We start from the raw sequence: 18,768 nt of genomic DNA on the forward strand, positions 1-18,768 counted from the left end.
CTCTTTTATTCAGATATGACGCAAACTCATTTTATAAGCAAAACAAATTGATTTTTTCCCATTTGAATTATAGGTCTTGAGACGAGAAAAAACTGAATAAGGTATTTTTTTGAATCCACATGATATTTTTAGGATAGTAGAGGAAGAAAAAATGAATAAGGCGATTTTTTTCGATCCACGTGATATTTTTGGAATTAAAAAAATTAGTTTTCAATTTTTTTTTCAATTAAGTAAAATATAAGTCTGTAGACAAAAAGAGAAAACTCAATATACATTATTTGTCAGATAATGAATATATGTATATACCACTTTTTAAATGAATAATATATCTGTTCCAAATTGCAGAGTTAAAAAAAAATATTTTTTTAAATCTTTGGAGTTGCTATTGTATCCGAAGCATAATGACAATAATAAAGAGTGAATTAATTAATTAGTACTAGTAATACCTTAGTTTTTTCTATGATAAATAAATTAGAGTTTGCAATTAACAATATATATGTTAATTTGAGGGAATTATCGTGGATGTAATTTCAAATTTTTGTATATTAATTATACGTCGAAATGAATATAGGAATATAAAAATAAAAATATAAATCTAATAAACTATTTGTTATTTATATATTCATGGTATATAGAGCGATCAAAACGACATATCAAATCGAATCGACCCGACTCTTTATTTGACATGACTTTCAAAAATATCAGCCCAGCCCAATATATGTTTGAGTAGGCAAGGGATAACAATTTTAATGTTCTCCAAAAAAGAAATTCAAACTTGTAATTTTAACGACAACGATCACTTAATCTTTAAATAATCATTCATACTTTTACAAAGACAACTTTCGTAATAGTACATATAACAAAAAGTATTTTTTAAAAAATGACCTTATATAAGGTATGTATAATATTAATGTATTAATATTGTATAATTAGCTATGCAATGTACGAATATTATGTAATTAGTTATGTGTATTGATATGTATAATTAGTAGATTATTATGTATATATGATATATAATTATGAATTCAGAAATATATATATGTTCACATACGTTATTTATATAATATTTTTATATATGGATTTTTTTTGATAAACCGATACTCTAGTTTTGTTCAAGACTATACAATAATCTTAATATTTACCATTTAGAGAATAATAACAATAATTAAAAAATTACCATGCATTTTAATATTTTTATTTTTCCTTGCTAAAAATGTCATGATTTAATAAAAAGGTCAATAACTCATCAAAATTAATAAAGAGATATATGATTTAGTACTGATTTTGCAAAAGGAAAAAGATCCCACACAAACAATATAAAAAGGGGGAAAGGGGCAAATATACCAATTCAACTTTAAAAACTAACAATATAAAAAGTAAAAAAGGGACAAATAAATCTATTAACTTTGTGATTTTTGGGGGAATATATTCCTCACTAAAAGCATGGTGCATATATACTTTTGAAATTTTATGAATGGTGTATATTTATCCTGTTTAGTTGATAGGCCTATATTTATTTTATTATAAATAATAATCCTAGAATTGATTTTAATTTCCAAAAATATTATGTGATTTTTTTAAAAAAAATGATCTTATTTATTTTGCTTATCCATCCAGACCCGATCCAATTGAAAAATACGTAATCTCTCTTGTATTTAATCATTTACTTTTTTTGATAAAAAGACACAAATGTCTTGATACATCACGTAAGAGTGTTGTATCCGAAAATAGGAGAGAGAGTGAGGAAAATAAGATTTTTTGTAATTTTTTCAAATGGTAGAATTTTAAAAAATATGATAAAATAAATTGCGTATTTATGTAATTTTTCCTTATTTTGTTTAAATTCAGTAAATATGAATTTCTTAACAAAAAGTATAAATATGCATCATTTATTAGATTGTGAAGATATATATGCACCATTATCGTTATACAATAATGCTATATGAACTATTTTTTTTATCGATAGTTATATATTCTCTGCATCACAAATTAAAAAGTATATTTATCCTTTTTTCCCAAGTAAAAAAAGAAGAAGAAGGGAGGAATCAAAAGATGCAACAAAGACGAGAATCTCAATAACTCAATTGATTAGATGTCTGAACATTCACGTTATTGATGAAAATTCGTAATCCTTCCTCTTATTTCCCCTTTCCCTACACCATTTTATTTTATTTTATTTTTAAAAAGATTTAAATATTTGTGCTAATTTTCCTTGTTATGGGACCCACCAAATATAGCAAAAAAATACATAAAATAAAAAGAAAAAATACTCAAAAGGGCAGAAAAGAGCAATTCAAATGAAATTAAAGAGATGCATTTTTTTTTTCAAAATAAAAGGCAAGTTTGCTACTAGCCAATTTTGGAAAAACAAATGCAAATTGCAAATTTAAATTAAAAACAATTGCAAGTTGCATCCATAGGAGAAAAATCTATAAATAGAAATAGTATGTGCATTATTCTCTCCAAAATTTCTCTAAGTATCACTCCAAATATTTGTTGTTTTTTTGTCCAATATATGAACTTTGTTTCTAGTGCTAAATAAATTTTTGATTTTCAAAATTATTTTAGTTTCTATTTTTATTTGAATATCAAAATTTTTCTTTTTGAATATTTCTTCTATTTCTTATTTAATGGAAAATAATATCATATTTTTATTAGTAGTACTAACTTTAGTGTGAAGTAACTTTCTATTGTATTGAAAAAATATAGGATATTAACATTTCATATAATAATAAGTATTGAAATTTAATGTGCTTGAGCTGAAGTTTTTTATTTAATTTTTATTTGCTTCATAGGTAAGTCTTGGTTGATTTATTAATATTTATCTTAATTTATTAATATTTATCTATTTGTACTACATATTAGCATATTACTAGCTTTGTAAACAAAAAAGGTGGAAGAAGTAATAACTTTAATTGATTTTATATTTATCTATAATAAAAAGAGGCGAATAATGTAATAATTAGTTATAATAAATACAATTAGTTGAATTAACTAGAAAGAGGTGTTATAGTTAAAACACTTATTTTTGGTTAATCGAGAGACGTACATTTAATTGTTCAACTATTTTAATACAATTATGAAAGGTATTTATTTATACATATGTGAGAAACAAAAATTGTAGGATAAATAATTTACTTTATAATAAAAGAATATTAAGTGAAGTTAGTAAATATGTACATTAATAAATAGTGTTAAAATCTTTATCAACATTAGTAATTGTCACTAGATTTAGTGTCGCCTTTAGGAATACTTATAAAATGTTGTTAATTACCATATGTAAATTTATAGTCATTCATCTACTCCTCTTTTAAGATTTAATGTTTTATCACGTTTTTCATTTCGTTCTTCATATTCAGTGTCTGATATATACTTTAGAACTCGACTTATTCTAATTGGCATTGGAAATCCTTCTCGTGAAGGGAGGTGGGTAAATTACTTTCTATCCTCTGTAGACTTTATTGCTTATAAAATTACGTATACAAGATATGATATGATATATTATATATATATATATATATATATATATATATATATATGTTCTTGTTCTTAACCATCTTTGATCACTTCTTATAGACATAAATTAATTCCATATGGATAGAGGAGATCATAAAAATCTCTTTTCTATATTCATAAAGAAAATCAGTATAGGGGAAATATTCAATCTATATTATATATTATATTATTATAATAATAGTCAAAGTTGAAAGAAATCACATATAGTATATAGTAGTATCATTTTGCAATGTAGAATGGTATAGTTAATTTACATTTGCTAACACATGCTCAATAACACAAAATCTTATTTGACTATATCTTTTCAAATATTCTTATGAAATTGATAGAAAATGATATGTGAAATCACATAAATTATTAAATTTGTTGATCAAATATAACCAATTGACAGTACATACAATTCATGGTAAGCCATCATGACTCATGAGTACACAAATATTGTTTTTATCATTCATATTGATATCATCTGTCTAAGATCATGAAAATATTTCTTTTTATTTTTACATTTTTTTTTAGATTATTTTTTGTCTTGAGTCAAGGGTCTATCTCAACCTTAATATATTTCTAATGTTGAATCACGATCAACTAGAGGAGAAATAAAGCATTGGATCGAACTCTTGTTTGGTGTCAAGATAATATCTATGAATAGTCATCGACTTTTAAGAAAGAGAAGAAGAATGGGACATACAATGCATTACATAAGTATGATCACTACGATTTAGTAATATGAAAAAAATAATTATTTCAAGCAACGACAGAACCAGAAACGCCCCTACTTTGAAAGAGAGGAGGACTTATTCACATTTCATTTGATGGCCACTAATGAATTGAAAGTTAAGCAATTTCCCCGGGAAAAAATAGAGATGCCTCCTCCGTGATTCATAATATGTGAAAATATTAATGTACGTAATTTCGTAGAGCTATTTGATCTAAATAACTTCTCTACTTCGCCTCTAAAATAGAGATAGAATTTATACACTATACTCATTTTAGACCCCACTTTAATTCGTGAGATTGTATAATTGCATATTTGGATATGTTGTTATTATCATATATATATATATATGAAGTGATATTTTTAGCTTGTACATATTTTTGAATTAGATGTAAAACAATCATTTTATTAACTTAATTTTGATTATATAGTTATTTATTTAGCAAGTTTAATTGTTATACAAAAACTCACTTATCTAAATAGGGATAGAGTTAGAAAGAAAATAATTGTTATTTTAGCTCATTTACTATGTCAATTGTCAAAGTAAAAGTAAATTGTGAAATATAAACAACAAATAATTAAGTAGTGATTTATAATCATAGAAATTAATTAAGAAGGTTTTATACATATAATTAACATCCAAAGTCCTAGCTCTAAAACAACATATTATCTTTCATGATACCTTAATTAATCACATTTTAAATAGTAAAAAGTGTTTAGAGATTTTTTTAATCAAAATTCTGTAGAAATATACATAGTATCATGTTTTAACTTTGATTTATAACTTCACATGATGAATTTTTAAAAATAATTAATCATACTAATACCAAAAAAAAAAAGATGCATGGGACGATTTTGAAAAATTCTAATTTTAATTATATGAAATAAAATAATTAAAAATAATATAATATACATTTTATTTTTTCAAAAAAATGACTGAATCGTATCATTGACACTCCTAAATAAGGAATTAATTAATATCCATGAGATATGATCATAGGAAGGAACAATTGTTATATGAAAATAAGAATATACTTTTTGAATATTAAAAGAAGTTTAGGATATTTTTTAGAACGTGCCAAACTAATTCAAGAATATTTGAGCTTGTCAAAAGAAAAATAAAATACAAACTAATAACTAATTATAGATTCTTCACATGGTAATAAAATACTTTTCTTCTATATATCCCAATTAATATAATGTTTTTTTGACTGAATACAAAGCTTGAAAAAAAGAAATTAAAAAGTTTGAAAAATTTGTTATGATTTAAAATAAGTACTTATTACAATAAAAATTGAATATTCATATAGATTTGATACAACTACATCAATATGCAAACCTAAAATATAATTTTCATACAAATTCAGTATATAATTTTTAATATAAATGTGATACAATTCAACTGTAACTTTAAACTTCAACAATTATGATTGAAATTCAGCCAAAAATTAGCTCAAATTTCCAAATGAGACATTCCTTTTCATTTGAAGTCGTAGGAGTTGGAGATTTTAATCGCTTGATTGATTGACTATCTGAATTTGGAAATATTTAGTAGCTCGATTGATTTACTATATGGACTTTCACTTTGTTGGTGAGGTTTTAATTCTCTGATTAAAAAATGAATTTTAAAGAAAATCGTGTGTTATACTAGAAACTCACAATTCTAAAAGAGTCTCGAATTTTAATTTCCATAGTACCGTAATCCCCTTTCCCATTTCCCTTTCCACCGCCCCTAATTTTGTTTTAAAATAAAAATAAAAATGTGTGTGAACAAATTATAATACAATTTTGTAGAAAGTGTAAAGTCTTACAAATAATAAAATATTGAGCACATAAATAAAATCATAAAGATTTTGTGCAAGTCAGAAAATAGATATATAGTTAGAAGAAGTATTCAATATGTATATATATTGAATAACATATATACATTGTGCAAGTTGATTAAAACTTGAAATCTTAATAATTATTATAATGAAAGAAGTATTAATCAGAGCAAAACCCTTTTTTGCTGTTGTATTTCTCCAATTAGGTCTTTCAGGAATGTATATCCTTTCAAAAATGGCCTTGAATGAAGGATCTAGCAATTATGTATATGTTGTATATCGACAAGCTGTTGCAACTCTTTTCATGGCTCCATTTGCAATTATTCTAGACAAGTAGATCCTCTTTCTCTCTTCTTCAATGTTCAATTAATATGTTTGCAATTTCATTTCTATAAACTCGAGGGTCGCTGAGTTGGTGCAGCAAGTGGTATCTCATAAGAGAAGTCAGAGATCGATTTCCTCTGCCAGCACCTTCTTAGTCGAGTTTGTCACATCGGTGCGCTTTGCACGTTAGGTGTAATTTGTGAGCTATTGATTGAGTTGGTGTAGTAGGTGGCATCTCATAATAGAGGTTAGGGATCGATTCCCTTTGCCAACACCTTCTCAGTTGAGCTTGTCGCACCGAGCTTTGCCTAATGCAGTTTACACCTCGTGTGTAATTTGTGAGCTATTGACTGAGTTGGTGTAGCAGGTGACATTTCATAATAGAGGTTAGGGATCAATTCCTTCTGCAAACGCCTTCTCAGTTGAGCTCGTTACACCGGGCTTTCCTAGTATTGTTTACATTTCATGTGTAATTTTGCGAGCTTTTGACTGAGTTGGTGTAGCAAGCGGCATTTCATAATAGAGGTTAGGGATCAATTCCCTCTGCAAACGCCTTCTCAGTTTAGCTCGTTGTACCGGACTTGCCTAGTGTTGTTTTTCATGTGTAATTTTGCGAGCGTTTGACTAAGTTGGTGTAGAAGGTGGTATCATGTAAGGAAACCTAGCTAGGGATCTATTCCCCCTTTCAATGTCTTCTTAGTCGAGTTCGTTACACTGGACTTGCCGAGTGTGGTTTACATCTCCTATGTAATTTGTGAGATTTTGACTGAGTTGGTGTGACATGTGGTATCCCATAAGGGAGACTAGGGATTGATTCCTCTTGCCTACACCTTCTCATTCAAACTCATCATACTCGATTTGTCTAGTATGATTTTACATCTCCTATATGATCTGCGAGTTAATATTACATTGGAGTGGATTTACTCAATATTATTTTTACTTGTTATATATAACATCAATTTTCCTAGGTAACTAGATTGATTAAAAGATTATTCATACTAACGATAAATAAATAGGGGATTTCGAACCCCTATAAAAAAAATTTAATAAAACCTTTTGAATAAATATGTTTATATATCTTGAAGAATTAATATGTATGATTAGCCACTCTAATGCATAAATGATTAACAAGTTGAATGTCTCTTACAACAGGGGGAAAAGACCAAAGATGACTTATTCAATATTTGCCAAGTTGGTACTTCTTAGTATATTAGAGTAAGTCTCAAAAACTATATTTTATTTTATTTTCTTAGTGCAATAATTATATTACTTGGGAGAATTGATTTTGTAGTCCACTTGTACTATTCATTCAAAAATAATAAAATTATAACATTTTTTTTTCTATGAACAGGCCAGTGATAGACCAAAATCTATACTCTCTTGGCTTGAAATATACATCAGCAACATTTGCAGCTGCAATGTACAATACTCTTCCTGCCATTACTTTCATAATGTCATGGATATTTAGGTAATTTATAATTAGTATATACATGCAATATATATTATCTCATTAATTTTGGTTTAGAAATTCCTTTCGAGTAAACTGAAAATCTTATCGAAAAAATTGATTTTATAGAGGATAGAGTATATACAGACTTTATTCTATATTGACGATAAATTTGTTTGTCGAGGACATGACTGTAGATAGGAGGATATGAAAGTCAGGTATTAGGATAGAAACACTGCAAGAAAACTGTGTAAATTACATGGAATTTTCCTGGGAATTAGTATAAAAATTTGCAGGAAAATAAACTTTTCGCGAATTTTCATACTAATCCCCATGTAATTCATAGTTTTCTTGTAGTGAAGGATAATAGATAGGTGGTCTACAAATTCCGTAGCTAATTTCATATTTTCTAGTAATAGTGTTTTCTGTATGCTTCACTTAAGCCAACCATCTGTCGAAAATAACTGATCTGTCTACCTTCAGAATGTAAGAGTAAGGGTGCTTACACGTCACTTTTTTTATATCCTATAAATTATTGAATTATACTGATTATATTGTTATTGTCGTGTGCCCTAGGCAAGAGAAGGTGAAGTTTACAAGTATTGGGAGCCAAGCCAAAATAATTGGGACTATTGCTACATTTGGTGGAGCCATGATTATGATGTTAGTTAGAGGCCCAGAGGTTCAACTATTTCCAACAAATGAATATTATGTGAATAATAATGATGCATCTGATCAAATTAGTGGTGGGATTATTCTTAATGATGCTATCAAAGGTTCCCTAATGATAATGCTTGGGTGTACTAGTGGGGCCGCCTTCATAATTTTCCAGGTATAATATAATGAAATGTTATTACAGAGAATGACTATTACATACAGATCTAATTGTATATTCTCGTCTCGTAGACAAAGGTGTTTGTCACAATTTACGACGAAATTCATAAAGTATTTTGTTATAATGAAATATTATTACAGAGAACTATTGTTACATTGAAATCTGACCGTATAATCTTGAGTTGTAGACAAAGATGTCTATCACAATTTATGACGAAATTCATAAATCAATTGTTATAATTACAACGTTATTACAGAGAATGATTGTTACACAAAGATCTGGTTGTACATTCTCAAGTTGTACGTAGACAAAGATGTGTCATAAGTTATGACGAAATTCATAAATTGATTGTTATAATGAAATGTTATTATAGAGAATGACTGTAACAGAGAAATCTGTCTGTGTTATGATTCTCGAGTTGTAGATAGAGATGTATAAATTGATTGTTATACGAAAACGTTATTATAAAGAATGAGTGTTATAGAAAGATCTGACTGTATATTCTCGATTTGCGTAGACAAAGATACTGCAGACATATCCAGCAGAGCTCTCACTACATACTTGGATATGCTTGTTGGGAACAGTTGAGGGAGGTATTATAGCAATGATAATGGAAAGAGGGAATAGTGCAGTATGGATAATAAATTTGGACTCCAAATTTCTTGCTGTTGTATACAGTGTAAGTACTCAAACTTTATTGTTGTTTTTTGGTTTAAAAGAATATATATTAGCTAGATCGAGATAATGATCAAAAACATATTTAAATTTTTATTTTATTACGAGCTTTATCTTTCAACTTCCAGTTATTCTTTTTTCTACTTAAACTATCGCCATCTATATATTCGCTATCAAGAAACCACTATTTATCTATTCAAAAATGTTCAGTGTCTGTTTATGTTGATATTTTGATTGAATCTGAAAAGAAAATTATAGTGTTCCATACAAAAAAATTAGAAAGCTTTTCGGTATTTTAATGAGAATTATTCCTCATTATGTGTTTTTTCAGTGAGTTTGTTCGATAGAAAATGGATGGAAAAAAATCTTATTTTATAACACAAATTTCTCATTGATTTACGGTAGGATAAGTCTTTGTTTCTATTAGTGATTTTACACACCTCAATTATCCGTTATTCTCTTTTCTTATATGAATTATTAAAATTGTTCATGTAGGAAAAATTGAAACAACTAAATTAATAGTGATTGTTCAGATAGAAAAAGTGAATAAATAACAATTGAAATGTGATACTCGTAAAATACTTAATATTTTAAATGTATTTTTGATCATTATCTCGATTTATTATAGGTACTTAACATAAAAAATTATTTCGAAAAAAAAAATTATTATAATGAAATATTGTTATAAAAAATGTCTGTTATTTTCAGGGAATATTTGGTTCCGGACTAGCATATTACATACAAGGAGTAATATTGGAAGATAGGAGCTCTCTATTTATCTCAGCCTTCAATCCATTAAACATATTAATCGTAGCTATAATAAGTTCAATTATTCTACAAGAACAAATGAACCTTGGAAGGTACGTAAATTCGATTTATAAACACTTTTAATTTGATTAAATTTTTTACGATTTTATTTTTAACATCTTTTGTAATTTTCGAGATACTTTTCATAAGATGTTAGTTTTAATCATCTCCTTATTCTATTTCAGTCATTTATACTCATTTTTTAGCCGATGATCTATCAGAAACAGTTTCTATATCTTAGAAAGTCACAGGATTTTAATAAGATTTATGTATATTCTATCTTTCTGTGATTCCATATGTGAAATTACACTGAATATATATAATTATTATTTTTAAACAAAATAATCTAAAAATTCTTTGAAATTTACATTTTTTTGTNTTACAGGATTTTAATAAGATTTATGTATATTCTATCTTTCTGTGATTCCACATGTGAAATTACACTGCATATATAATTATTATTTTTAAACAAAATAATCTAAAAATTCTTTGAAATTTACATTTTTTTGTAATTATATAATTTATTAAGGTCTATAATTTTAGAAACCAAAATAAATGTGTTTATGAAAACCTTTTTTTTCTTTCCAAGAATCAATTATTTTTAGTTTAAACTTTTAAACAAGTTGGTGAAAAGCTATTTAGGTTAACTATTCTTCTTTTAATTTATTATCAAAGACTAACTATATTTATCATCAAATTCAACCCCCATAAAATCAACTTCAACACCTAAAAGAAATAATTTTGAGCTAATGAATTTTAATTACAAAAACAAAAAAAAAAAAGCAAAATTATTATATAATTAATTCTTTGATTTTTTTTTAAATTTTTGCAGGATACTTGGTGTTGTGGTGATTATTATAGGCCTTTACATAATCTTGTGGGGTAAAAGCAAGGATCATAAAATATTGTCTCCATCAAAAGATGAACAAGCAATAGTATCACCAAAAAAAATATTGTCAAATAATGAAAATAAATTAAGTGACAACAAGGATAATTTAAGTAGTCAAAATAATGTTGTTATCAACATTAAGCCATTAAAAGAGACAATTGTTAGTAATGAAATAATAGAGTGTTGTTGTTAGTTTGTAAATAAAATTAATCATAGCAATGTGCCCAAAATTTTGGTATAGAGATTAAAACAACTATATGTATATTGTAAAATGTTAGTTGAAAATTAATTAATTACAATTTTCCTTTTATTGATAAATTCTATACACAATTTGTTATAAGTTGCTTTGTGGAAAGTCATTTGGTACAAAGGAAAATGTTTTTTTTTAGAGAAATAAATTAATTTCTTAGTTTTTGGACATAGAGTTATATTATACGCAATAATCATTTATTATACGATACGTCACAACCATTCGAACAAACTTAATAGCATATAGTTGATATTTCATGTCTTTTCTCATATTTGGTCGCATGAGCTAGCTTAATCAGAAAATTTATGGTCGTGAATTAGTTCGTTCTACGTAGCAAATAGCCTCAATTCAAAAGCGTAGGTTGATTTCTCTTTTTGAGATTATATTTATTTATTCATATTCAACTTGACACATCGTAAAAATAACTTATTTTACATATCAACTATATATTTTTATTAAGAGTATTTGTTTTTGGTCTTGACTTATTCAGACTCGCAATAATATTATCCTTCTTTAAGAAGTATATATAATGCACTTTCGAATTTGAGACATTCGATTAAATGATGGGATATTTAATTACCACCCCCACCACAAATTTGGGGATTTATACTTGTAACCCGTTTTTATAATTAATTATATTGGTTGTTATATTGCTTTGATTAAGTATATAATATAATTAGAATAAATTGATTCCAAATTCATGGAAAGCCACTATGGGTACAAAATACATTTTTATTTATTTACAATCGTGCGTTGCTTAATTCCTAATTAATGATACTCATGATTCTCGTCTAATCATGATTAAGTAATAGATTAATGAATATTGTGTATATTTGGCTAAGAATTAAGATCATGGATCTTATCATTAGTAATTATATATTTCACATCTCCTAACACATGATTAATATTATAATCAATTATTTAATTAAAAATAGACCAATTTAACACTATATATACTTGCTTAAGAAAGTATACATTCTCATACATATCTAAAGTATTTTTCACTATTTTGGTTATTTTTTCTTCTTCTATATTTCATAAATATTTTTGGTCTACACATTTAATTTAAAGTTACAATTAATATAATGGGTATTTCATCAGCTCGTATTTTTGGAATAATTCTCTTAATTGTTCTTTTTAGTGGCACTATGGTTTCTGCTGACGTGTTAGGGCGGCGCATGCTCGGTGCTAGCGGCGTAGGTAGTGGTGGTGGTGGTTTAGGTGGCTTGGGAATTGGTATTGGTGGAAGTCTTGGCCGTGATATAAATGGTGGGATGGGATTCGGTGGCGGTGTGCTTGGTGGTAATGGTCTTGGCATTGGCGGTGGAAACTAAATTAATTTATTTACCTTATATGGTAATAATTGGAGTGCCTTTTTCTATCTTTTCTGTTTCAATTTATGACTTTAATTTTCACGGGAGATGGTGTGATATTGTGTTTCTTTTTATGTGATTTCTGTTCTTTTTCCAAGTTCTGATGTTGCAATTGTTTTCGAACCTTAAAGAATTAACTTTGTAATTTTTTTAATTTGATATGATGGTGTTTGAATTTTGAGTGTATGGATTTATTCTTTGACAATAATGGTTATATACGATCTTTTGCTATTTTGGGAAAAGAATGCAAGAAAAGGAATAAATCCTCCCCATATGCTTTTATTTTCGTTTTTGAAGTTTGATTCATTAATTAGTTAAACTACTATCACGAGAATAATGTGATTTTTAAATGCTAAAAAAGATGGCGTAGATCATGGCGAGATTATAAGAATTGTTTCTTCAGGTTATTACGGGAAGTCTTGTGAAGTTTTTCAAAATAAGTGCTCAAAATTTATATCACCTAAAATTTAAGTTCATGTGCTAACACATACGAAAAATTGAAAAAATAATATAATTCTTGTGGACTGGCTTCTAAATGCGAAAAATGACGTGGATGATGGTGAAGTTGTGGGTATTGGTTCATAGGTCACTAAAGAGGATCCTGCAAAGGTTTTTTGCAAAAAGTGTTCAAAATCCATATCACCACAAAATTCATGTACTAATACATACGAAAAAAATTGAGAAAATCGTCTAATTTCTTGAGTGTCCCTTAAATGCTAAGAAAGAAGTGTGGATCATGATGATGGTCTAGGTATTGTTCTCCCAAGTTATTACGGAGGATCTGGTAAATTTTTTGTAAAAAAAAAAAAGTATCTGACTGTCACTAGAAATTTATATACTAACACACACGAAAACCGCTTAATTCTTGTTGAGTGACTTCAAAATGCTAAAAAAGTGACGTAGATCATGGGTAAGACTATAGATATTGTTCCTCCAGGTCATACAAAGGGCCTTGTATAGTTTTTACAAAAAAAAAAAAAAGCACCGAAATTCCATGTCACGAAAATTTATGTAACACAAAAAAAATTGAAAAAATCGTCTCCAAACAAATTAAATAGCATATAATTAATATTTCATGTCTTTTTCATATTTTGCCACATGAGATCGCTAAATTAAAAGCTTGATGGTTGAAAATTAGTTCGTTTTGTATCATCAGCCTCCTAATCTAAAAAGCGCAGACTGATCACCCCAATTGAGGGATTTCATTTATTCATATATTCAACTTGACACTGTGTGAAAAAGGCTTATTCTACTTATGACTTGACATATGTGTGCCTAAAATCCTTAATTATCACCCAAAAAATCATATACTAACACACATGAAATTTGAGAGAATTGTTTAATTCCTGTTGAATGACCCCTAAATGCTAAATAAGTGACGTGGATCCTGGTGGGGCTATAAGTATTGTTCCTCCAGATTATTACGAAAGATCTTGTAAGATATTACTTAGAAGCTTGTACGTGACATTAGTTCTTTGAGACATTTTGAGTTATGTTATTATTTTTGCAGATTTATATTATGTTAGTCCTTTAATCTGTTTTACTTCCACACTTAATCTTGTTTCATTGAGTTTAGACTGACCTCTCTTGATGGGATAAAAGAGATACACTCAATTTATAAATTGTGACATCTATAAGTCGTGTCTCAACTTATTCAAATTCACATTGAAAATCCTTCTTGGGGGTGGGGGGTGGGTGTAGGGGGTGGATAAGCAACCAGCTCTATATAGTTCATGGAAAGCCACTATGAGAAAATTTTTTTTTAAAAGATTTACAATCGTGTGTTGCTTAATTCCTAATGATCCAATTAATCATTTTTTCTAATCATTAAACTAATAGATTTATGGATCCTAAGCTAATATTTTCTATTTGTCTAAAGATCATGGAAGTCATCTTATCATTCAAAAAATATATATTTCACATCTCCTAACATATGGTTAATATTTTATAATCGATTATTGAATTAAAAAAAAAAACCAATAACACTATATATATACTTGTCCATAGAAGTACATTCTCATATATTTCACTATTTGTTCAATTTTTCATAAATTTTTTTGATCCATATATTTAATTTAAAGTTTTTACATTTAATATAATGGATATTCCATCAGCTCGTGTTATTGGAGTAATTTTTTTAATTGTTCTTTTTAGTGGCATTATGGTTTCTGCTGACGTGTTAGGGCGGCGCATGCTCGGCGCAGGCGGCGTTGGTGGTGGTGGTGGTCCTGGCTTAGGTGGCTTTGGATTTGGTTCTGGTGTAAGTGTTGGTAAGGCAAGTTTTGGGACTGGATTTGGTGGCGGTGTGCTTGGTGGTCAAGGTTTTGGTGCTGGTGGTGGTGACTAAATAATTAATTAAATTACCTTATATGGTAATGACCGAATTTTTTAATTATTTTTTCGTTTTCCCAAAATTGTGATGTTGCAATTGTTTCCGAAGCTTAATGAATCAATTTCACATTCATTTTAATTGAATATAACGATGTTTCAATTTCGAGTGTATCGATTCATTCTTTAACAATAATTGTTATATATGTTATTTCGCATCCTCATGGGTAATTGTCTTCTCTTCAATCATGTTCTCAGTCGATAACCTGCGCTCGTTTAGCTAGTATTTATGTCCTTTCATTTTGTATTTACGCATAAGTAGATATTTAAATTCGTATATAGTTGAATTAACAAGTAACCAAATGTATTCTATGTGGCAATTTACGTCCTATATAGCGTTCTACATGTATTATTCTTTTTTTTTCTTCTTAATCACGGAAAAATCCTTTTTGTGCTACATTTCCATAAAAAGTTGTAGGGAGGTTTTCAGCGACCATTATGACTCGTTATTACAACCTTGAGAAATCGAAGCTAGTCTTTCATAAATACTTATTACATGTTAACATTTTAAATATATATGTATCTTCTTCCCTTTTAAGTGAAGTTATATATTATATCATATGTCTATATGTTACTGCTTTTTATTATTATTATTATTTTGATTTATCACTTGATACTTAACCAGCATTTACAATGAGACTCAAATAAATTTAAATTAATGCCGTAAATTTAAATTGATGCCGGAAAGACTATTTTTCTTTGGCGTTAAGATTTAAGAATATCACTTAATTAGATAGTAAAGCCAACTTTTATTTATTTGGCATAACAAAACTTTTTTGTGTCACGTTATTATCCAAGTCCTTTTAAGTGTAACTGCATGCTTAGTGTGATTAATTTTTAATCTTTTCCTAATTAGACACCACACATAAATTAGATGTTTTTTCGATTAAGTGGATTATGCGAAAATTTGTTTTATTATAAAGGTAAATAAAAGAATGAAGATAAATATTTAACAAAAATGACAAAATAATAAAAATATGTGACAATCATTTTAGATCACAACGATACAATTGATTGGGTCGTAGATTCTTAATTTAATTAGTCTCGAATCTCGATCATAGACTCTTTATGTTATTTATATAATTAGAACTACTAGCTTATTTGATATATGGAATAAGAAAAACACTAGCTTATCTTATTTGTTATTACTTGAATTCTGATTATTTACTAATCTTTATATTTTAAAAAATATAAGGAAAAATACTTATAGTTCATTATTTTCTTCAAGAGTCTTTTTTATATGTAGCTCGATATCATAAATAAAAAAATGATATATGATATTTATTGAATTTTAAATTAGTTAGAGAACGAAATAAATTTAGCACTAAGCATGAATTCAGATTTAAACTGAACTAAAATCAAGAATTGTACTATATAAAACGTAAAATCGATTCATTGTATAAATGAACGATAATAGCCAATGATATTATCAACAAACACAATTTTAGTATAAGAAAAATCATAGAACTAATTTTCTTAATTAATAAGCATAAATTTGCATCTAAACAAAATTAAAACTAAGGATGATAGTCAATGAAAGATAAATCTACTCATCTTTTTATATTAAATGAACGATTATCCTCAAGGTTATTATTAATAAAAGATAATAATCTAAAACAGATTAATTACTAAGCGTCAATTCACATCTAAAAGTGAATTAAACTTAAGAATAGAACTCCATAGAAAAACTACCTACTCATTGATTTTATATTAAAAAGTACTTATTGTCAAAGATATTATTAACAAAATGATATTTTAACGGTCATAAATTAAATTTCAATAATTATTAAGCGTAAAATTTATATCTATAACTGCATTAAAATTCAGAATAATACTCTGTAAAAAATATTTACTCATTTAATTTTATGTCAAATAAGCGTTTATAGTCAAAGATATCATCAAGATAAAAATATTTTAATAATATTTCTCATTAATTGTATATTAAACAAGCGCTTATCGTCAAAGATATCATCAACAAAGCGACATTTTAACAGTCATGAAATACATTTTAGTAATTACTAAACATAAATTTACCTTCAAAAGTTGAATTGTCATTAAGGATAATACTCTGAAAAAAATTTACTCATGAATTTTATATTAAATAAGCGTTTATTGTTAAAAATATTATCAACAAAACGATATTTTAACGGTCATAAATTAAATTTCAATAATTATTAAGCGTAAATTTATATCTATAACTGCTTTAAAATTTCGGATAATACTTTGTAAAAAAAAAATTACTTAATTTTATGTCAAATAAGCGTTTATAGTCAAAGATATCATCATAAATAACATTTTAATAATGTGCGTGCTTGCATGCATGCGCGTGCATGTGCACACACACTCATTAATTGTATATTATAAGCGTTTATTGTCAAAGATATCATCAACAAAGAAACATTTTAAAAGTAATGAAATACATTTTAGTAATTACTAAGCGTAAGTCTGCATTAGGGATAGTCTGAGAAAAAAATTTACTCCTTAATTTATATTAAATAAACACTTATTGTCAAAGATACATCAACAAAATAACATTTTAAATAGTCATGAAATAAATTTCAATAATTACTAAGCGTAAATTTATATCCAAAACTAAATTAAAATTAAGGGTAATACTTTGTAAAAGAAATAACCTACTATCATTAACAAAATGACATTTTAACAATCATAAAATAACTTTTAGTAATTACAAGCGTAAATTTATATTCAAAATTAAATTAAATTAAAGATAATACTCTTAAAAAATAAATAATACTCATTAGTTTTGTATCAAACAAGCACTTACTATTAAAGATGTCATCAACAAAAACTAACATTTTAATAATCATGATAATTTTTTAGAAATTATCAAGCGTAAGTTCATATCCAATTAAAATTAAGGATAATACTTTGTAAAAAACAAAAAATCTACTCAATAATTTTTATCAAGTAAGTGTTTATTGTCAAAGATATTATCAATAAAATAATATTTTAATAATCATGAAATAAATTGCAGTAACTAATTACTATACGTAAATTCATATCCAAAATCTAATTAAAATTAAGGACAATACTCTATAAAAAAAATCTACTAATTGATTTTGTATCAACAAGTAGTTAGTATCAAATATATCATCAACAAAAACAACATTTAATTAGTCGTGAAAATAATTTCAATAATTATTAAGCGTAAATTTATATTCAAAACTGAATTAAAGTTAAAGGATAATGCTATGTAAGAAAAAACATTTACTCATTAATTTAATATCAAATAAGCACTTATTGTCGAGGATATCATCAACAAAACGATACTTTAACAGTCATGAAATAAACTTCAGTAATTACTAAGCATAATATTCAAAGTTGAATTAAAATTAACAATAAATATTTTGTAATTTTTATTTACTCATTTATCTTGATTAAGCACTTATTGTCCAGAATATCACTAACAAAACGACAAATTAATAGTCATGTAATAAATTTCAGTAATTACTAAACGTATATTTATATCCAGAGTTAAACAATATTTTAATAATCATAAAATAAATTTTAATATTTACTAAGCATAAATTTATATTCAAATTTAAATTAAGAATTAAAGTATAGTACTAAATAAACTCATAAAAGTACTTTATTTTATTTTCTAAAAATGTAATAAAATAAAATAATAATTATGAAAATTACTCCCTTGTCCTTTTCTTCTTCTTCCCCTTTCTTTACTCTATATATACATATACTCTGTATCTA

The 18,768-nt window shown here is 26.6% G+C and overlaps 1 protein-coding gene across 1 annotated transcript; it reads left to right on the forward strand.

Moving 5' to 3' along the window:
* Positions 1 to 6,199: 6,199 nt before the first annotated feature.
* LOC107006584 (WAT1-related protein At2g37460-like) lies at positions 6,200 to 11,275 on the forward strand (the record flags this gene model as incomplete). The annotated part of the gene is made up of 7 exons (XM_027913319.1): positions 6,200 to 6,387; positions 7,531 to 7,593; positions 7,730 to 7,846; positions 8,402 to 8,657; positions 9,178 to 9,339; positions 10,044 to 10,195; positions 10,975 to 11,275. Coding segments are annotated over 7 exons (1,188 nt in total), but the record flags the coding sequence as incomplete, so codon positions are not given.
* Positions 11,276 to 18,768: the final 7,493 nt, after the last annotated feature.

Source organism: Solanum pennellii, chromosome 12 (genome assembly GCF_001406875.1).
Source record: "Solanum pennellii chromosome 12, SPENNV200".
NCBI classification, from domain to species: domain Eukaryota; kingdom Viridiplantae; phylum Streptophyta; class Magnoliopsida; order Solanales; family Solanaceae; genus Solanum; species Solanum pennellii.